The sequence below is a fragment of the Salvelinus fontinalis genome, chromosome 3, assembly GCF_029448725.1.
Source record: "Salvelinus fontinalis isolate EN_2023a chromosome 3, ASM2944872v1, whole genome shotgun sequence".
In the NCBI taxonomy this organism is placed as follows: Eukaryota; Metazoa; Chordata; class Actinopteri; order Salmoniformes; family Salmonidae; genus Salvelinus; species Salvelinus fontinalis.
Genome location: NC_074667.1, coordinates 9,479,687 through 9,502,788, shown reverse-complemented (window position 1 = coordinate 9,502,788; position 23,102 = coordinate 9,479,687). Strand labels below are relative to the sequence as shown.

At 41.5% G+C, this 23,102-nt stretch overlaps 2 protein-coding genes across 6 annotated transcripts in view; both read left to right on the top strand.

Moving 5' to 3' along the window:
* Positions 1-243: 243 nt before the first annotated feature.
* On the top strand, positions 244-2,326 carry LOC129834385 (myeloid-associated differentiation marker-like). The gene has a single exon (XM_055899317.1). It carries the CDS (start codon positions 781-783, stop codon positions 1,693-1,695), a length of 915 nt encoding a protein of 304 aa, XP_055755292.1. The 5' UTR covers positions 244-780; the 3' UTR covers positions 1,696-2,326.
* A 3,169-nt stretch (positions 2,327-5,495) lies between these two features.
* LOC129838199 (testis-expressed protein 2-like) overlaps positions 5,496-23,102 on the top strand; it is a 56,600-nt gene continuing 38,993 nt past the window's right edge. The window contains exons 1-2 of one of the 5 annotated variants that reach the window (XM_055905011.1): positions 5,496-5,678; positions 6,467-6,556. The gene's annotated coding sequence lies outside the window, so the exon portion shown is untranslated. Of the gene's footprint in view, positions 5,679-6,463; positions 6,557-23,102 lie in introns of all 5 variants that reach the window. The other 4 variants (XM_055904982.1, XM_055904985.1, XM_055904994.1 and 1 more) reach the window with 4 other exon arrangements.

Genomic DNA, 23,102 nt, shown 5'->3' with positions numbered 1-23,102 from the left:
GCAAAGTAGCTAATTAGCTGAAATGCTAAAGCAGTCCATGATGAGATTTGAACTTGAACTCACAACCTTTGGGTTGCTAGACATTCGTGTTATATGCCCACCCACCCTACTTTTGTTTTTTTGCCTTATGTAACCTTACAAAACATAATATATTATATTCATTTGAGTGTCCATGCTTTATGTTTACTATGTCACGTCTAGTCTATGAGACCAGGCTGGGGTGTAGGAAGCAAGGGATAGAAGAGCGGTGGTTTTAATCAGGTTTGCATTGTAAAAGTAATTGGTGGTATGGAACGGAGTGGAGATGACCGCTGGCTCATGCGCTGAACTGTCGGTTTATTTGATTTTTGGGTCCTTTTATTTTGGGCCTACCATATTCTAGTTCCGGAGGGTTCTTTCCTGGATTTGGAGTTAGCAGAAATGAGAAATGTACAAGGGGGTTTGTCATCTGACTGAAAGAGCTCAACAAGACGGCATTGTTCAATTTCTTTCTCAGTTGGTGGGAAAAAAATGTGTGAGTTGACTCTATCCTGGTGTAGTACATTGTCCTGGTTAAGGTTGTTGACACCCTTTTCAGAAGGTGGAAGCAAATTTCTGTTTTAACCTAAATAGACGTTACAACTTGAATTTGAACTTGTCCAAACTGAGGTTTGGATATTTATCAAAGGAAGCAACACACCTATTTGTTGCTCTACAGCAAAGCCCGTTACAACATTATAAACCTCCGTCTACAGCCTTTTTGGACTTTCTGGTTTTGGACTTTGTTTGGGAACCACCACCATGCCTGTAATTGTACTGGAGGCCAGTGATCTGACCAGCCCTTTGTCGCTGGTGCGTATGTGGGCTCTCCTGTCCGGTTGCCTTACCCTCAGCCTGGTAGCCTCCCTGGTTCCCTCGGAGCTGATCTCTGACACCCACCAGCCCTCCTTCAGGATCCTCTGCATGTTCACCTGGTGCCTCTTCTTCATCCTCACCCTCCTAATCCACGTGGTCAACATCATCCAGTTCCACAGCCTGGTCCCCATCTCCTGGAAGAACCTGACAGTGACCGTGGCGGCTCTCGCCACCCTCATGACCCTCAGTGCCACAGTCACCTTCCCCTGGGCGGTCATGTGTCATGAAGGTGCCTGGCCCCGTCCTATCGCCGCCTCCTTGGCGTCGTGTCTCACCTTCCTGGCCTATGGAACCGAGGCCTATCTCATCCGCAACCAGACCCAGGACCAGAAGGGCTACATGGCCAGCGTGCCCGGCCTGCTCAAGGTGCTCCAGCTCTGGGGAGGATGTGAGATGATCGTCCTGGTGGTGGAGCAGGTCCGTGGACCTTTGGTAAATGTAGGGTTGGCAGCTGTGGGTTGGCAGCTATGGGTGTCTGGGGCGTGGTATGCCATCTGTATCCTAATGTCCCTGGGTACAGTGATGGTGGTTCTAGGGGACTGTGCTGGGCGATGCCCCCTGCCCTTTGACCGCCTGCTGGCCGGCTTCAGTCTGACAGGGGTGCTTCTCTATGTGGTCGCCACCATACTGTGTTTTACCAGAGTCCTGGAGCTACGGAAACGCGACCAAGACCTGACAGACAGGAAAACTGGGCCCACCCTTGTTGTCATGGAAGCGGTGATGGCCAGCATTACTCTGCTAGCTTACACAGTGGACCTGGCCTTCTCTATCAAACTGCTGCGGGATAGGAGTAATGCCTGAAGAAGACACACCTGGATAGTTGACCTTCAGAACACATAACATGTACATTATGGATATTAACGTAGTCATAGTTAATTATAGGGGAAGGGGACACATTTCCAAAGTCCATGACATATTAACTTCTGTTGATGTCAATTGTATTTTGATTCTAATTAGGGGCACTGGAGCCTTGAAAAATGAAAAACAAATGTCATAGATATTTTCATGGACGTTATCATGTGCACAGTGTTGGGAAGTAGGTCCAGGACATGTAATTCCACTAGTAATTCAACTACATTTTTCAGTAGCTTGGTGGTAGTTTAACTAAATTCAAGTCTTTGTCGTGTTTTCAGTAGTCAGTGACTTGTTTGCCATGTAGTGGTGTAGCTATTAATAAAACTTGGTGGTTCCACCAATTCGGTGCCTTTTGAGATTGTTTCACTTGGTGAAAAAAAACCTGTTTGATTTCAACAAATTGTAACATTCTGTCATAAAGAGCACATGTTCAACTTAATAAAAAACAAGTTTTCCTATCTGAAAAGGTTAAACAAATAGGAACGATTATAGTAAGTGCCTATTAAGTGCCAACTGAAGTAACAGGGTTGACAGTAGCAGGGTTAATTTCATCTTAAATCAGCCATGAATCCCATTGTGAAAGGGGGAATAGAAGCTTGTTCACTCAAAAAAATGTAAGTGTAAAACATTTCTAGTCTATCTATGAGTAACTGGGTTGACGTTTTATGCTCGACCCACTCAGTTTTCCACCACAAAAAAAACAGAAAGAGCTAAAAAGTGTAGAACCAGCCCACCTACATTTACAGAGGATTGAATAGGTTACTTTCTAAATGTAATCCGTTAGTTACTAGTTACCTGTCCAAAATTCTAATCAGTAACGTAATTTTTGGATTACCTTAACTCAGTAACATAATTTGATTACTTTCTGTTACTTTTGGATTACTTTCCCCTTAAGAGGCATTAGAAGAAGACAAAATTAATCCATCAAATGTATTTTGTGTGTCATCATAGTGGTCTCAGACTTGTGGTCAGACTCAGGTGGAACGAAGTTTTGCTGCATTTGCAACCAAGTGGGAAGTGCGAATTTACCACATACGACTGGGAAAAACCCACTTTAACGACCCTCCAACTGGTCATTACTAGTGGGAAACTCGTCTATCATCCCGAGCTGCCACTTCTTTCACATGCTGACTTCTAACATCACCTATTAAAGACATTACCTTGATAGCGCCATTTTTTGCAGTTAAATGCAACAAAACATTATTTATAAAAAGCAGTCTATTGATATGGCTTTGAACACTATAATTACTTTACAAGCATGATAGCTGTACTTTTCGTGTATTAGTATACGCAGCTTGCTGTCCTTTAGCCAATCAGGTCAAACTGGTCAATTCATTCCTCCCACTTGGTTAGAAAAGCAGCATTAAACTTGCACCTTTTTTCAATGCTGAATTGAACGTCCTTGAAAACACATAAAGGTGTAAACACCCTTTCTGAATTTAAAAGTAATCCAAAAAAAGTATAATCTAGTCTTCCAAAAGTATCTGTAATCCGATTACAATGATTTTGCTGCAAGCATAACCGATTACAGTTAAAAAAATTAAAAAATAAGATTACATGTTACTACCCAACCCTGCTTTACCACTATTATTTGACTGTTAGATATTCAATGTTTCCTTAGTAAAATATATTTCAGCAGGAATAGTTTGACCATATTAAAACAAGAGTTCAGTTCATGTAACAGGGTTGACCTTAAAACGAGGCACAGATTCCTTAAAACGAATCACTAATAACATGAAATAAATAATCATCTTTAGAAATGACTGTCAAAACAACAAAATAACAAGGCTTTACAATGATGGTGAATAAATACTTGGATATATTTTGGGGTTGGAGTGATATTTGAAAATGCTGGATTTTGGCACTTTAGCAAATCTTTATTCAAATAAAAAAATTGGATTTATTGAATTCTCCATGTGGTCTATATCAAAGGGCACTTCATTGAAAATAAGGGGGTTTTAAAATGTAATATTGGTGCACAATTTCTTCTTAAAATATCGAAAGGGACTCATTTCATGGAACAACCTAACTACCAATTAGATTTCCTACATTAAAAAAAATATATAGCAAAAAAAGAAAAAAATAATAACTCAATATTAGGATGGTGGTCCTAATGTTTTGTATACTCAGTGTATATTTGTATACTCAGTGTATATTTGTATACTCTGTGTATATTTGTATACTCGGTGTAGCTTTACTCTAGCTCAACTTCTTCCAGTGTGAAGTAATTGGTAACTTGGTAAACTATTTTTATATTCTTAGATTTGTAAAATGAAGTTGAAATAATCAATCATTTTCATCTATTGAAACGGACATAATACAAATACATTTGACTGATCCTGAGACATACACATACACATAAGAAAACTACAGTTGAAGAGTGAAGTAATATTTCACTAACAGTGAGTGGGGCTTGACGGACTTGAGAGGCAGTGAGAGCTTATTAAGGGAATAAATAAAAACAAGACAAACATTACATTTATTCTGTGTCACAACTCATTACCATAACCCCACCGGGGGAGTTGGTAGGCAGACAAACGTCATCACACTGCAGATTTCAGATACTGTGCCAATTGCCATGTTTCTTTCTGGGCAGAATTCTCTTTCAGCTTGTCTGCGTGCAAGGGGCTTAGTGATTTAATTTAGAACACTTTGAGTTTGTAACTTATCTTGCTTGTGGTTCTGTATTTGAGAGATGAAAGATACAGAGTTAGGAAGGGAGTGATTGAATTGATTAAAGACATCTTGAACAAGCAAGGTATGGTGCAGAGTTGTTTCTCAATTATCTTCTTTTTTTTTTTGGTATTGCCTAGTATTCTATAAGAGTTTGAATAGAGTCTGTGACTAATCTAAACATAGTCTAAATGTCATTTGTAATAGAGTAAAAATTTGCATTAAATGTAATGTAGCTAGATTCCTGAGATGATTTTCTGTAGTGGATACAAACATGTCCCAAATGTATTGGGAGAGTAGCAACAGTTATAAGTCATTAACACTAGATGGCGATGCTTTCATTACCATACAAGCCTTTATTCCAATCAGTGAAGTCCACTTAATTTGCACTTTTCTCAACCAAGGACAATCTCAAGCTGTGTGAAAGTCATAAAATGGGCACAGCTTTCAGGAGGTGGTGAAAAAAATCCAACTGTGATTTAAATTACATTATGATCTTGATTGTATTCAATACCGTATCAATGTCATGGTCATCAACAGGTTTTTTAAAAAATGTTGAAGATAGAATCCCATTATATTATATGAGAACAAGCAATTCCCACAAAAGGTATGTTTATTTTTCCAATGGATTCAATGGCACAAATAATAATCTACTCTTTGAAATCAAGAGACGGACTGATGCATCATTTCAAGTGAATGCTGTGCATTTAGTGTGCGTGTTAGTGTATTTGATGGCTAGATAGTCAAGAACAATTAGTTATTATTTGTGGTAGTATTATGAGACAATCCACAGCGGAAAGATCCAGAGGCCAAAGTTTCAAAGTGTATCTGTGTGCTCTAACTGTGCTCCATTTATAACCTACAAATGCCTATGTCATTTTCATTTAACATTTTCCTAACCTTTTTAACTTTGACATGTATTTCAAGTCCATTTTATAGTCCTAAAATAAAAATATTGGGAAACAATCCCAACACGTCTGTATAATCAATCCCTGCACGGGTTCGGGTTGATGATCCTTCTTATCGACTTTGATTACTCTTGCCTTGGGAGACGTTATTGTTTTTTTTCACTCAGGAACTCTGTGCTTCCAGCAGTTAGATGTCAACAGGCTGGGCATGAAATGAGGCTCAGACAACGACGCAGTACTTGGAAGTGATAACAATACAACGTTTTGTTGCTGTCCGGTAAACTGTTCATATTAATTCAGTGGATTTTGTAATCCTGTTCGCTCGAGAGATTATGAACTCGGGACACGGTAAGCTCGCGCTTGTTTAAGGCAAAACCCACCTCTTTATCGGAGTTTCAGTTTTGACACCTTTGGCTTTGTTGTCGTGAAATGTCACGTAGCCAGCGGTTTACAAAGATTGTTTTTCACAAACGACTTCGTTGTTATTTTGTAAAACAAACCATTTCAATCAGGAGTTTCACAAGAGTGAATGTTGAAATGTAAAAGCGAGAGTTGTTTTGAGACAATTAACGTTTGCTAACTAGCTAGCTACTAGTAACTAGCTAAATTAGCTAGTCATTAGGTTTAGCTGCGTCCAAAACTAAACTAGGGAGTTTGCTAGGGCTTTGTTTCACCCATAGCTAAACGCTAGCGAGCTACTGTTAGCTGTCAAAGCTAGCAGTGTATGCATAGTTTATGCAACATAAGCTTACTAATCGATTAAACATTGCCCGTGTTAATTTTATAGTTCATAACATCAGCAGGAAGTTGCTTTCATATGTTTTAAACTGTTCTTTGAAGCAACTAAAAAGCCAGATGGGTAACGTTAGTCATTGCATACGTACAGTAGCTAGTTATACTGTTGTGGCCAACAGTTATCTCAAATGCAGGCTATGGGCAAATTGGAATACATCTTTGGAAACATTTCTCACCTGAGCAAATGTTTGAGTGATGACATGATGAAAATCACATAGTTACATAACTTTTGACTAATGGATTTGTGTGGCAAGTCCAACGTGACATTAAGTTAGTGTGTGTGTTGTGCAATTGCACACGTTTGATGTACAAACATCTATATGAATTGTTCTCTCTAGCAGATCATTGAACGCTATGGACATGTGAGAGTCGACTCTACATGACTGCAGATGCTGAGACAATGCTGGATTGAATGGCACTGAGGATACGAGGTAAGCGCTTTGCCAGTAAATTTGAACTGACCATTGATCCATTCTCTGACACAACTGACCATTGAGAGAGAGAGAGGGGAAAGAAAATAAAAGATGAGGATAAAGAGACACTAATTTCTGTAACACACAGCTTTTATTCTATTGGAAAAGATTGAGATTGCAGCAGCAGTCAAGGAAAGGTTCTAGGCGAACCATAGTAAGACACACAGGGCTTGTGGTAATGGCTGGAGCAGAATGAGTGCAACGGTATCAAATATGTGTTTGATGCCATTCCATTCGCTCCTTTCCAGCCATTATTATGAGCTGTCCTCCCCTCAGCAGCCTCCACAGATCAGTATGTCTCTTTTCAGCCCAAACAAATACAAGGAGATAAACGTCATCACTGACATTCTCTGCTGCTGAGACGAGGGCAAAATGCCCTCTGCTGTTTATTATTTTTGAGCAGACCTGATGTATTTGTCAGGTACCTTGAAATGGATTTGACTAATTGGCCAAGTGAAAAGTAAATGGCTGTCTGTGGCTGCCATTCAGCACTGTGATAAAATAAACTAGGCTTGTTTATTTCAAATACAACAAGTATTTTTCCCCAGGGTGTTTCCTATAGGCCTATATGTAAGGGCTTATCTGTTTGTGCTATTGATCATTATGCGATGTCCTGATAGTCCGTGCGAAACCTGCTTAATGATCCACTGTTGGTTGCACCCTTTTTACACTGCCCTCTAGCATGAGTCATTTCAATGGGCCTCTTCATGTGTACTCAATACGATATTGTATGACTAGGCAAGCTACCGTTAGGGAAATTCTGAAATCAAATTCTACTAATTCCGGATCTAAGTCCTTTACTTCACTCTAGCAACACATCACCTAACCTAACACTAAGACTATTAATATAATTGCTGTGTGTTTTAGTCAAAAGCACTTTTCCTACATATGAAAACGTCATCCACACAAGAGACATGGCCTTGAGTAGTGTGAAATCCTCTGGTTTTGTGTGTCGGGTTAGAGTTAGACCGTGTAAAAGCCAGAGAATGGATAGAGTGCCTTAAGCACCTGTTTAAGACTCACTAAGCTTAGCCTAATTTGTGTAGCAGGTGCATCAGAAAGAGAAGTCACACCTGTCCATCAACAGCAAAACCGGAGGCATAGTGAAATGGATGTCTGCTATACAGTAGAAAGGGAAACAAAGCAAGCCTTCAGTTCCTGTCAAGCAAAAGCTGCCGTGAAACAAATCTGTTTAATTTTCCTCTGGTAGTTGTGGCGACTGTTCACTTTGACCACATTGGCACATGTGGTCGTGAGGTTGAAGTCTTAGAAGGTCTCATGTTCATTTTAGGCCAGATAGTGAGCCCCTACATAGCGAGTTAGCAGAACGCTAACTGATTTGTGTACAAGCTGAAATGTTCAGTTTTTTCTTTTTTCAAGCTTGTCGTTTAACTTTGGCGACTGATGACGGATCTCCATCTATCCTGTTTTGCAATGTCATAGAACAGGTGTGTGTAGTCTGTTCTCTTCACAGTGCAGAGGCCTCCCTGTAGATTGCTGGTAATACAACACTGCGTTATTGTGCGAGAGAGTGTTGTTAGACTGGGAAAATGTGCTGCTTATCACAGTTTTAAGCTGGGCCTACGGATTACACTCTGTTGACTCGGCACCTGTTCATGGCATTGCCCCTGACTCACTACTTGGCTATCTGGCCACCTAAATATTTCGAAGATGTTGGTCTATTTTTATACTCGGGCTCATTTCTCCTCCTTCATCAGTCACCAAATTAGCATTCATACCATTTTGTAATGTCTCTTTTATAGAGCAGAGCACTGAGTTGTTGAGTCAACTGTACTGTTGTGTCTTGTTGCGTCATGGTCCACGTCATGGTCCACGTCACACGTTAGCCGTTCAGAGGTAACAGGTGTGGTAGAAAGCTGAGCAATTGTGTAGGAACTTTCCCTTTTACACTAAGTCACAGAGGAGAAACTCACCACATTGCCCTGCCACAGCTGATCAAGTCCAACAGGCTCTTCCTATCAACCCGAGCATGTCTATGCAAATACAGGTCAACGCTGGTTAACTCCATGGAATGGCATTACTGTTGGTTCTGATCTCAACAGGTTTGACTGGGATTAAGGCAGGAGGGCACACTGGTTCAATAAACAGGGATTTCTTTTGGCCTTGTTACCCATTTCCCTAGTAGTCATGAAATGCACTCTCTTATCAGATCAGACAGACATTTGTAGCATTAGGTGCTTAGGCTAACTGAACCTTCATCTGAAGTGCAACCCAAAAGAAATGATGTAAATCAATCCCCCTCATCAGTTTGTCTCTTATGAGGTAACATACTTATCGATGTTTCACAATGACTCATCGTTGTTGTGATTTGTGCTCTATGGAATGTGCTCTATGGAATGTGCTCTATGCAGTGCCCCATGTGAGAAATGGAGGCAGAAGTGCCAGTGCTTGAGTAATCTGTTTTGAAATATGCTTGATGCTAGTTGTCGGACGTTTCTATCACCATTATTCTCCTCTTGGCAAGACCGACATTCTTCCCGGGAGACTGGGCTTACCCAGATGAAAATGACGGACACGGTCTGGTACATTGACAGAGACGATGATCAACATTTCTCTAAAACTCAGGCAGCTTATGGTGAACAACAGGGATTTATAGTCCTATTAATATATTGAGAGGCGGTGAATAGTTGCACTGTTAGGCACATTGTTCTCACACGGGGCACCAATAGCTTCTGGAGGAGCCCCTATAGTAAGATCAGTGTGTACCGATGGACGGAAAGGCCGGACGGTGGATGTGGTGAGTCTAGAATGTCTCACTGGGGTGTCAAAATATTATTTTATAACAAATACGCTTTCTCCCGTGTTGGATAGAGGTCGCTCTCTGCTATTCTGAAACATCAGTGTGCTGTTGAATTGACTTCTTTTCCGAGACCATGTTGCTGTGTGTGTAATAGCAAAGTTAGCCAGCATATTGGTGTTGAGAGCAATGCGGCGGAGGCAGCAGCAGAGTTAGGAGATGAGCAAACAGCCCTTGCCTTATTTGTCTAAGATTAGTGAGGAGAGAGGAAAATGTTCCCACATCTAGTGGAAAGCCTTCCCAGAAGAGTGGAGGCTGTTATAGCAGCAAAGGGGGGACCAACTCCATATTAATGCCCATGATTTTATTTGAAGAGCAGGTGTCACATACTTTTGGTCATGTGGTGCATGTCTAGCTACAGAAATAAGACAGATCCTGCTTGTGTTGCCTGTTTGAGTGTTTGTTTAATAGCCTACTGATTCCATGTGCACCAAGCCTCATGCAACCACATGTCAGATAAACAATTTCACAAATTTGTCTGTTTTTAATATTTGCTGTAATAAAGGCTTTATACTTGTTTTCCGTTAGAACAGCCTCTGGTGTTTACACTGTTTCAAATTGTCAAAGAAATTATATTTATTAGAATAATAATAGCCTAATAACATTCCTTTTTCTTGATCTCCTTTGTATTGTTATTATTACTATTATGATCATTATAATAAGTAGGCTAATGTCATTATCATTAGTATAGCAGCCTTGTATAACCACCATTGAGCTGTAACTTACTTTAGTTCTTTATTTCAATACTTACAGTGCATTTGGAAAGTATTCAGACCCCTTGACTTTTTCCACGATTTGTTACGTTACAGCCTTATTCTAAAATGGATTCATTCGTTTTTTCCCCCTCATCAATCTACACAATACTTCATAATGACAAAGCAAGAACAGGTTTTTAGACATTTTTGCAAATGTATTACAATTAAAAAAGGATCACGTTTACATAAGTTTTCAGACCCTTTTCTTTGAGATGCGAAATTGAGCTCAGGTGCACAACTTGATTGGAGTCCACCTGTGGTAAATTCAATTGATTGGACATGATTTGGAAAGACACACACTCGTCTATGTAAGGTCCCACAGTTTGTTATAGTGTATTGGTTATGTCAGGCCCTATTGGTCACGTGCATGCGATGCATTCATGTGTCACGTAACGAGAGCAAGGGTTGAGTGAATAGGGAATGTTTTTACTAAACAAATGACGGATTTCAGTAACAGTCAAAAATGTCTAATTATGTTGCAGCTTCAGCAACATGGACAGCGAGATTAACACGGTCGCTGCAGCAGGGAGGAGAGAGAGAGACAATGGGTGCTAGTCACAGTCACTTGCTTTTATTTTTAATTTTTTTACACAACGCAGCAAGTCTGAGACTGACCTAGCACAATCAAATCAATTGCGGTCGGACTCCCTTTAGCCTTCTGTGTGTCTTAATTTTTTTATCAAACCGTGCGCTTAAAGCATCAGACAATCTCAGGAGATATAGTTGATTTGATTAAAACACGTCTATATACATCAACTGAAGACACCTGGCTGAGACTTCCAATCACAGCGGATCACATTGTCCATCCTGTTAACAGGCCCCTCCAACACCAATGAAGATTATTTCAATATGGCAGCTATTCATTTTGTCTTCATAGCTCAGTGATTCCTCGTACTCCTGAGAGCGCTCTTGTCTTTTCCGCAGGTCTCTGAAGACAGTTGTTTGTGCAGACAGGGTCAATGCCCTCAGAGTTCCCTCAGAAATAATGACCATTACAGAAACATGTCAACCTGTTAGCTATGAGCGATAACGGAGGTGGGTCAGGCATAGTCTCTGTACCTAGCAACAGGCCCGTCCATCATCCCCTACCTCCAGGATACAATTACTTGTTTACCAGGAGAAACAGTGCTGATACAAGGAGGGTGGGAGGGAAATAAATATAGACAAGCCAATGTCTGTCGCTTTTAAAAATGGAGATGGCGAGGCAAGCTGTGATTAGTTGCGTCAGGGCTTGAGTTCTGGTTCCGAGACGAAAGCAGACAGAAATAGAGATGTCTCATCCCAGAAAGCCGAAGCACAGACAGATGAACTGTCATTTTGGACCCGAGCTGTGCCATTCCAGATCCTCCAGTACACGAGGCCACTACCTAAGTGATTAGTCATGGATATTTCTTGGCAGCTCAGTCCATTTCAGACCACATTAGTCACTTTCACTATTGATCAAAGTACCAGAGTTCATCATTAACAGTCAGCTTAGAAATGCCTAGCCCCTTTGGTTTCTTCTATATACGGCGTTATTAGCAGTGCAGTATCACAAACTATTGATTGTTCTTCCATGTTGGTTTGTTCCTCATTTTCTACATTCTGTCTAGCTAGGTATCAGTTCTTCAGCACTGTTGTGTGCTGTAGCGTACGGTTGCCTTGGAAGTTGGCTGTTGTGGAACTGTGTCGAAGTGGCAGGAACACCAAATTACTCCAGACAGATAAGCCAGTTAGGCTTTCACTCTCTTAGGTGTGTGTCCGTGTTTGCACGCTTTCACTTGTATGCGACTGTGCGTTCATGTGCTTGTGTATCTGGATGACTGAGTGTGTCCGTTAGCCAAGGGGGAAACAAAGTTGGAAGGATTAGAGTCCGTGTTGGTGAACACTGCAGCAGTAGACGGCTGGACAGAAAGGCCAAGAAGATCATCAAGGACCGCAGCCTCCCGAGCCACGGCCTGTTCACTCCGCCACCATCTAGAAGGCGGAGACGGTACAGGTCCATCAAAGCTGCATCTGCCCATACACCTGTTTTTTTGGCACACTGGTGCTCCTAAATTTAAAATTCCAGGTCGCACAGCAAAATATTTTTAGGTGCAAATGCGAGTAAAATGGTCGCACTTTAGAGCCCTGATACTGTTTATACACACCATTTGGTAAAATACCAAGTCCATATAGTGGCAAGAACAGCTCAAATAAGAAAAGAGAAACGATAGTCCATCATTACTTTAAAACATGAAGGTCAGTCAATGGGGACAATTTCAAGAACTCTTCAAGTGCAGTCGCAAAAACCATCAAGCGCTATGATGAAACTGGCTCTCATGAGGACCGCCACAGGAAGGAAGACCCAGAGTTAGCTCTACTGCAGAGGATAAGTTCATTAAAGTTAACTGCACCTCAGATTGCAACCCAAATAAATGCTTCACAAAGTTCAAGTAACAGACATCTCAACATCAACTGTTCAGAGAAGACTGCGTGAATCAGACCTTCATGCCTGAATTGCTACAGAGAAACCACTACTAAAGGACACCAATAAGAAGAGACTTGCTTGGGCCAAGAAGCACGAGCAATGGACATTAGACCAGTGGAAATCTGTCCTTTGGTCTCATGAGTCCAAATTTGAGATTTTTGGTTCCAACTGCTGTCTATGTGAAACACAGAGTAGGTGAATGGATGATCTCTGCATGTGTGGTTCCCACCGTGAAGCATGGAGGTGTGATGATGTGGGGGTGCTTTGCTGGTGACACGGTCTGTGATTTATTTAGAATTCAAGGCACACTTAACCAGCATGGCTACCACAGCAATACACCATCCCATCTGGTTTGGGCTTAGTGGGACTATCATTTGTTTTTGAACAGGACAAGGACCCAAAACACACCTCCAGGCTGTGTAAGTGCTATTTGACCAAGGAGAGTGATGGAGTGCTGCATCAGGTGACCTGGCCTCCACAATCACCTAACTTCAACCCAGTTGAGATGGTTTGGGATGAGTTGGACCGCAGAGTGAAGGAAGAGTAGCCAACAAGTGCTCAGCATATGTGGGAACTCTCAAGACTGTTGGAAAGTTATACCTCATGAAGCTGGTTGAGAGAATGCCAAGAGTGTGCAAAGCTGTCATCAAGGCAATGGGTGGCTACTTTGAAGAATCTCAAATATATTTTGATTTAACACTTTTGTGTTGTTACTACATGATTCCATATGTGTTATTTCATAGTTTTGATGTCTTCACTATTATTCTATTATTATAAATAGAAAAACCCTTGAATTGAGATGGTTTGGGTGTGTCCACATTTTTGACTGGTACTGTGTATATATATTTATATTTCAGACTCTGGTCCGGAAGCTAATTTCCTGCAATTCTATCCATTTTGCAATGGGCTTTTGTACTGTGCATTTAAATACTGTAATGATATTTCTACGACTGTTCATTTTATTTACACGGTGAGTATAAACAGTTTTTATTTATATACTTGATTCTTGACATAGCTCACTCTAATATCTACAACTACATATCATTCTTAGCATATCTTGTGTAAATTCATCCGGTCTGTGTGTTGTGTACACTGTATACAGTTGAAGTTGGAAGTTTACATACACCTTAGCCAATTACATTTAAACTTAGTTGTTCACAATTCCTGACATTTAATCCTAGTAAAAATTCCCTGTCTCAGGTCAGTTAGTATCACCACCTTATTTTAAGAATGTGAAATGCCAGAATAATAGTAGAGGGAATGATTTATTTCAGCTTTTATTTTTTTCATCACATTTCCAGTGGGTCAGAAGTTTACATACACTCAATTAGTATTTGGTAGCATTGCCTTTAAATTGTTTAACTTGGGTCAAACGTTTTGGGTAGCCTTCCACAAGCTTCCCACAATAAGCTGGGTGAATTCTGGCCCATTCCTCCTGGCAGAGCTGGTGTAACTGAGTCAGGTTTGTAGGCCTCCTTGCTCGCACACGTTATTTCAGTTCTGCCCACACATTTTCTATAGGATTGAGGTCAGGGCTTTGTGATGGCCACTCCAATACCTTGACTTTGTTGTCCTTAAGCCATTTTGCCACAATTTGGAAGTATGCTTGGGGTCATTGTCCATTTGGAAGACCCATTTGTGACCAAGCTTTAACTTCCTGACTGATGTCTTGACATGTTGCTTCAATATATCCACATCATTTTCCTGCCTCATAATGCCATCTACTTTGTGAAGTGCACCAGTCCCTCCTGCAACAAAGCACCCCACGACACTGCCACCTCCGTGCTTCACGGTTGGGATGATGTTCTTCATCTTGCAAGCCTCCCCTTTTTTCCTACAAACATAATGATTGTCATTATGGCCAAACAGTTATATTTCTGTTTCATCAGACCAGAGGACATTTCTCCAAAAAGTATGATCTTTGTCCCCATGTGCAGTTGCAAACTGTAGTCTGGTTATTTTGGCCCAGTGGCTTCTTCCTTGCTGAGCGGCCTTTCAGGTTATGTCAATATAGGACTCGTTTTACTGTGGATATAGATAATTTTGTACCTGTTTCCTCCAGCATCTTCACAAGGTCCTTTGATGTTGTTCTAGAATTGATTTGCACTTTTCCCACCAAAGTACGTTCATCTCGAGGAGATGGAACACGTCTCCTTCCTGAGCGGTATGACGGCTGCGTGGTCCCATGGTGTTTATGCTTGTGTGCTATTGTTTGTACAGATGAATGTGGTACCTTCAGGCATTTGGAAATTGCTCCCAAGGATGAACGAGACTTGTGAAGGTGTACCATTCTTTTTCTGAGGTCTTGACTGATTTATTTTGATTTTTCCATGATGTCAAGCAAAGGGGCACTGAGTTTAAAGGTAGGCCTTGAAAAACATCCACAGGTACACCTCCAATTGACTCAAATGATATCAATTAGCCTATAAGCTGCTTAAGCCACAACATAATTTTCTGGAATTTTCCAAGCTGTTTAAAGTCACAGTCAACTCGGTGTATGTAAACTTCTGACCCACTGGAAATGTGGTACAGTGAATTACAAGTGAAATAATGTGTCTGTAAACCAGGGGTGTCAAAGTCAAATGGACGGAGGGCCAAATAAAAAATTTAGCTACAAGCCGAGGGCCGGACTTTTCGAATGTTCATTGAAAATGTTTTAAATGACGCATATAGTCTAGTGAACCTAATTGAACCTACTGAAAACCTAACAAATATATTCCAATATGATCAGATAAATAAAGCAATATTTTCTTATGGCTCTGTCAGTAATCTTTAATTTTCAACAGACACAAAAGACAAATTTCCTTTATATAAAAATCCCCATAACATGAACATTAAATGAAAGAAACCGGTATTCAAGGCACCATCAGTAGCCTATATTTTCTATTTTAGCAAAAGTGGGCTAAATTTACTTCAAAGAAAAAAACAATAATAGCAATTTTCTATCATCCACTCAACTGAAATATTTTTAAAATATAATTGGATTGAAATACAATAAAATAAAGTGCAAAAATCTATTAATCAAAAACAACACTTTGTTTAAGGAGAAGTAACATGCAGTGAAAACAAATATTAAACTAACTTTTAAACTTGAACTGAGTAAAAACTCTAAATATGTGATTGCACAGTAATGTTCACTTGTTTGAGGTTGAGGGTGATACTTGGTGGTGTCCCATCTTTTCCACAAGTTCATCAATGTTCGGGGTAAGGCTCTGAGCTGAGGAAATCCTCAGAATTGAGTGGAGGTGTTCAGCAGTAAGTCGACTTCTGTGTGATGTTTTGTTCAGGTTCATCAAAGAAAACAGTTGTTCACACAGGTATGTGCTGCCAAACATAGACAACGTTTGAGCAGCCTGGATGCGCAGCTGGGGCATTGTGTCGGGGAGGAAACGGGCGAACTCCGCAGCACCCACTGCCGCATATTTTGCCCTCAGTGCATCATTGCATTGGAGGTCAATCAACTCCATTTGGAGGTTTGGTGGTGAGCTTTCCACGTCAACAGCAAATGGGTTACCGAGCAGTTCCAACCTGCTTTTTTGTGCTTCAAAGTCAGCAAATCGGCGTCGAAAGTCAGCGGCAAGCATACCTATTTTATCAGCCAACTGTGCGCTCGGGAACGCACTGGTAGAGAGCTTCTCTTTCATGGTCTGGCAGCTGGGAAAGTGGCTCAAATTTTCTTTCCGCATCTGCGTCTCCCACAGAGTCAGTTTGGTTTTAAATGCCTTCACTGTACTGTACATATCAGAGATGACATGATCCCGACCCTGCAGCTGCAAGTTCATTGCATTCAGATGACTCGTAATGTCACACAGAAAAGCCATTTCACACAGAAACATTTCGTCTCGGAGTTGTGTTGTGTCTTTCCCTTTGCTGTCCAAGAACAGACAAATCTCCTCACGAAGCTCGAAACATCTTTGAAGCACCTTTCCCTGGCTTAGCCATCGCAAATCACCATGCTCCGTTTCTAACTCCGTCAGAAATGCCTTGAACTGGCGGTGATTCAAACCTTTGGCTCTGATAAAGTTAACTGTGCGCGTGATGATGCTCATTACATGCTCCATTTTCAAGGCTTTACCGCACAACGCTTCCTGGTGTATGATACAATGATAAGCTGTCAGCTCACCTGTCGCGTTTTCCTCTTGCATCTTTTCCCGTATCTTCGCCACCAGTCCGCTCCTGTGTCCACACATCGCAGGTGCTCCGTCGGTTGTCAAACCCACGAGTTTTTCCCAAGGCAGCTCCATCTCATTTACACATCTTGACACCTCTTCATACAAATCATGCCCCGTAGTTGTGCCATGCATAGGACGTAAAGCCAAAAACTCCTCTGTCACGCTTAGGCTGGAGTCCACTCCGCGGATGAAAATTGACAACTGGGCAATGTCAGAAATGTCGGTGCTCTCATCCACAGCCAAGGAATATGCAATGAAATCTTTTCCCTTTTTCACAAGCTGCTCTTTTAGATTGATGGACAACTGGTCTACTCTCTCGGCAATGGTGTTTCTGCTCAGACTCACATTTAAAAAGAGTTGCCTTTTTTCTGGGCAAACTTCGTCACAAACTTTAATCATGCAGTTTTTGATGAAATCCCCCTCCGTAAATGGCCGGGCTGATTTAGCGATCTCTTCTGCCAAAATAAAACTGGCCTTGACAGCAGCCTGGCCTTGTGATTTGGCTTTTTTGAACAGAGCCTGTCGAGATTTGAGGCCTCGTTTTAATTCCTCTGCCTTTTGTAGCCTTTGTTCCATGTCCATATTCTTGTTTTTGTCCGCGTGTTTCGTTTCATAATGTCGTCTCAGATTATACTCTTTCAGTACCGCCACACTTTCTCCACACAGAAGACACACAGGTTTTCCAGCTACCTCCGTGAACATATACTCTGACTCCCACCTTGTTTGAAACCCCCGGTTCTCAGTGTCCACCTTCCGTTTTGCCATTTTTGATGGGTATCTGAAAGTTAATTTTACTGTGATGCTGACGACTGCTGTGCCAATAAATATTGAAATGAAGCAGCCTACTGCTCGGTGCGTCACCGTTGCATTGTGGGAAATGTAGTATTGGTGCGTGTAAAAGATCTGCGGGCTGCCGGCTTGCTGCGGTCTGCGGGCCGGTTCTAATAATAAATCAAGATCATCCCAGGGGCCGTAAAAAACCTTCTCGCGGGCCGGATGTGGCCCGCGGGCCTTGACTCTGACATATGTGCTGTAAACAATTGTTAGAAAAATTACTTGCGTCATGCACGAAGTAGATGTCCTAACCTACTTGCCAAAACTATAGTTTGTTAAAAATAAATTTGTGGAGTGGTTGAAAAACGAGTTTTAATGACTCCAGCCTAAGTGTATGTAAACTTCCGACTTCAACTGTATGCACGTGTAGATTGCATTTCAATTACTGTTTCTGTAATTAAAATTTAAAAAAATATATTGTGTACTTGTTGAACATTTTACTGCATTGCTAGGCGCTCGTAGCATAAGCATTTTGCTGCACCCGCTATAACATCTGCTAAACTGTTTACACGACCAATCAACTTTGGTTTGATTTGAGATGGATACCCACAAATCTTAGACAGGAGGACTACTGCCGGAGCTGCTCATTTAACTCCCCTAAACATAACAAGGCTTATTATCACAGCCAGAAAGCTTAAACTCCTAGGTTTGCTTGAAGTACACTAGTTGATAATGATCAACTTGAGTAGGTTTTCCTATGTGATACCTGGTGTAACATCTGGTGTCTGCATCCACAGCCAATTAGACACCTCATCAGAATCGAGTTGTTTTGGAATCAGTTTCAGTTAGTATCTGAATAACAGACGTATCAATATGTGTTTTATAACACTCAGGGAGTGATTCGTCCAAGAGTTGTAAAATACATTGTTTTACCGTGCCAAAACGAGTAAATCCAGTCAGTGTTATACGGATGTCTGATGAAGTTCATATTGTTCCACTTGGTTTTTATATGGTTGGATTTGAAACATGTCCACCTTTTAATTTATTGCCTTTGTCAACAGTGTCAGGAAAAACGCTGTACCCCATCGAACTGTTGTACAGTACCACTTTTCAGTGCGTAGTTCCCACCCCGGTACAGCAATTAAAACTGCTCCAAGTTTCTAAGTGGAAACGAAGCTCCCATATCACAATAATTAGCTTAGACTATGTAGACCATGCCCCCTCAAAGGAGAACTGCAACTGTTATGTCTGGAATTATGGCTTTAGTTCAAAGGAGCTCACCTGTGAGTGACCTTTTTGTTTTTAATAACAACAGCGTGAACCCTTGGTTCAACTTGGTAGTCCGTAGCAGACCCAAATGGCTCTGGGTGTCGGCTCAGCCATAGGGAGAAGAAATTAACATTGTCGCCTACCTGTAGCCGTAATGGCTGACTGTGCCAACAGCCAAGGTTGTGTAGCTGCGTCGGCCATGTAACCAGAGCAGTGGAACAAGATCCCGGTGTGTCGGGCGGCGTAGCAGTTCTGTCACTGTCAAGGCCGTGTAGCTCATTCAAAGATAATGAGGGCCTGTTTAGGAAGTTGAGTGGTGGTTAAGTGAGGAGTGCATTATTTAACATGGACGGCATGACGGGTCAATGAACCAATATAGCTCACATTGATTCAGCCTATGTTAAATCCTTTCCCCTACACTGGGGCCATGGAATTCTGTAAGTGACTTAGAATGGGAACCCTGATTGTCATTCTCTTTCATTTAATCAAATACATTTTTGTCACATGCGCCGAATACAGCAGGTGTAGACCTTACTGTGAAATGCTTACTTACGAGCCATTAACTCTATTTATTGAACTGCATTGTTGGTTAAGAAAATATTTACTAAAAAAACTAAAGTAAAAAATTTAATTAAAGTAACACAATAAAATAAAGAGGCTATATACAGGGTGTAGTTTGTTAACAAGAAATTGATGCAGTGGTTGAAAAACGTAAGTGTATGTAAACTTCTGACTTCAAATGTAGGTATTACAGAATCGGTCAGGGAGAGGTTGAAAATGTCAGTGAAGACACTTGCCAGTTGGTCCGCGCATGCTCTGAGTACACGTCCTGGTAATCCGTCTGGCCCCGCGGCCTTGTGAATGTTGACCTGTTTAAAGGTCTTGCTCACATTGGCTATGGAGAGCGTGATCACACCGTCATCCGGAACAGCCGGTGCTCTCATGCATGCTTCAGTATTGCTTGCCTCGAAGCGAGCATAAAAGGCATTTAGGCCGTCTGGTAGGCTTTGTTACTTACATATTGAAACCAATACCGTTGGCTTGCTGTAGAAATGTAGTGCCCTATGAAATCTGTTTTTATTTTTGTCCTCATTCCGTTTTGTTTTTCCAGGTTTAAGTTTTTCACTCTCAAAATAGAAACACTATTTTATTTGATGTTTTTAGTCCAAAACAGTACTTAAACCACATCATTAGACTAGTTTTGAGTTCTGGGAAAAATCTATGAAAGTGATATCATTCTGCCAGGAAAGCATAGGCTTCTTTGTAGTTAGCATTTCAATTAGAATTTTTTGGGGAAAGCCTTTCCATCTACCAGCAAGACGGTTTTTGTTTATTTAGTAAAAAGAAAAATGTATACCAAAGAAAACAAGTGAAAGACAAAACAGTACAGATAAGCTGTTTTTTTTTAATCATTAGCATTATCGCTAACGGCTACACAGTGTAGACTAGACGCAGACACAACACACACTAACGGGCATTCCTGCGCCGTTGCAGGAAAATACGAAGCTGATGCATTTTGTTCAAGTCCTATGATTAACTTAAGCGAATTCAATGAATTGTCTAATAAGTTCAATACATTTAAGGCTCTGTTCAATCACATCCACTTCAGGCAACGTCTGCATAGCGGATGTTTTGGCGGTGTCGAGGTTAAACTGGATCAGAGCTGTCAAATCCACAAGCGGCTCCTGTCATTAGAGGACATTTGTCTTTGGCTGCACGTAGTCGTGTTATTTGAAATCCCATGCAGCCTTATTTACACGTTAGAACACTGGAATGTGAGATGTAATCTACACCTCCATTAGGCTGATAGAAATCCTCATTTTTTTCGTTCCGCAATTTTTTTCAATTAGAGCGTAATTATTTCTATATAGGCTACATTTTTGCGATTGGGTGATTACCGATTTTGACAGCTTCTATGCAGTTCCGACACCGCCAAAACATCTGCTATGCGGGTTGGTGTCTGCAATCGCCATGTAATGCATGCCTACTAAGTTCAATAAAAAATATTAAATTGTTGAATTCCCTTTTTAATGTCTGGATTCTGTGAATCAGTCTGCGTTTTCCACAATGTGGATTTTTATAGGGCCCTAGAAATGGTCTGATGAATTCACCTGCAACCTATATCTTTACCTTGAGACTGACTTCAGATCTATGTTGTGTTCGTACATATCCAACATTTCTAGATACACTGTGGACATGGGATGGCAGCGATACGGATGTTTTGGAAAATACATGTGGAGGGACAAGCCAATATCATATTTTTGGGGTTGTTAACCTCGAGTGACAGCTTGTTTTATATTAGCATATGGTCAGGGTCGTCACGAAGGACCAGTGAACTGTGCCGGAGGCCGCTGGCGAGCGTGAAGGGACATGGAGGACCACCCTCCAGCTCTCTCTCTCTGTCGCTCTGCCTCTGTCTCTCTCTGCCTCTGTCTCTCTCTGTCGCTCTCTCTCTCTCTCTCTCTCTCTCTCTCTCTCTCTCTCTCTCTCTCTCTCTCTCTCTCTCTCTCTCTCTCTCTCTCTCTCTCTCTCTCTCTCTCTCTCTGTGTCTCTCTCTGTGTCTCTCTCTGTGTCTCTCTCTGTGTCTCTCTCTGTGTCTCTCTCTGTGTCTCTGTCTCGCTGATGGGCACGTCATGAGCACTCTCTCTTTGCCTCTCATAAGTTCTCACATCTGGCATCCTGCACTAGGCTAAGTATCCTAAGTCTTAGTGGGCACTGGGCATGGCGTCACATACTGTACCCATGCCAGCCAGCCCCTTTCTCACTGAAAATAACAACTGAACCACAACAATACCAGAAATGTTGTTTGGAATGTATTGGAAATCTATTGAACCTTTTTAATCTGTGTAATAATGTAGCCATTTGGAAAGAAATAGGCTACTGTTAAGTAAGTAGCAGCTCAAACATGGGATAGGCTACCGTTAGGCCTGCAGCATGTTTGTTAATGCCTTTGGGCTTTTGTATAGACCAGTGGGTAGGTCATATATAGTGTGCACAGTATGTACGGTACAGCATCGGGCCTGGGGGAGAAGTATCAGGCCCTCAACCGGACTTTTCCTGTTTAAAGAGAGCAAGAGAGAACTTCTCTAAACATCAGGTCAGTTTACATAATTTTTTATACAGACTTCTAACTATTTTGGGCAACTGAGCACGCTCCCCAATCAAGCCCTGGCCCAGAGCATTGCCCCTGGCAGCAGTGACACAGCTTTTCCCTGGAAGATGCCTCAGGAACACAGTCAGCTCCTTGTTTACAGTCGGCTCCCTGTCTCCTTGAATTGGTAGTGAGGCTTCCCGCAAGACTGCTATACCCCCGTCCCCACCACTACTACATCCTCATTCCAAAAATACTGTTTTAAGCCTGTGCACATGCACTCTTGACGTGGTATTTTCAGTGTGAGGGAGTTCTGACTGCATTGACAGGCTGCCCTGTGGTGACCCTGTCTCATTGACTGGGGTATTTTTACCCAGCCTGTTAGCACTGGCCTGTGCATCAGAAAACACGCACACTGGTTTTAAACTGTCTTGTGTGTCAAAACGCTTTCTCTCTCTCTCGCTTTCACTCTCACACAAACATGTTTATTCATGCACACTAGTACACACTTACTGGTAAACACAACATATGCGAACAGTCATGCCTCCAGCTCTCTGATCCTCTCATCTAGTGTTCTCTGTGGAGAGACACACACACACACACACACACACACACAGCCAGGCTTAAAGCAGGCAGCCAATGGCAGGTGTTTTAGCGTCTGTGTGGGAGTGTGTGTGGGAACTGTCAGGTGGTCTTGAGTTTTCTAAAAGTGTCAAATAACAGTGTCCTTAGCGTGTGGGTGGTAGAGCAGCTTGTGTTCTGTCCCCTGTATTTACTGGCTGATGCTGTCATCGTTTTTTTTTTAAAGCAGTGTCCTAGTTTAATAGCTGGCGGTGCTCAAGCATTAGTCAATGAGGCTTTCACTTTTAGAGAAGTGCAATCCAGAGAAATGGAGTTGGAACACCTCTCTGAGTGTCTTATTCCCTTGTCAATCGACGCCGTGTATGTTAACACTGGCACACGGGTTGTACTCTCACAATCAAACACTTCGTGTAAGGCAATGAATGTCAAATCAAATTGTATTTGTCACATGTGCCGAATACAACAGGTGTAGACTTACAGTGAAATGCTTACTTACAAGCCCTTAACCAACAATGCAGGTTTAAGAAAATCCCTAGAAAAGTAAGAGATAACAATAACAGATAATTAACAATAACAGATCATTAGAGAGCAGCA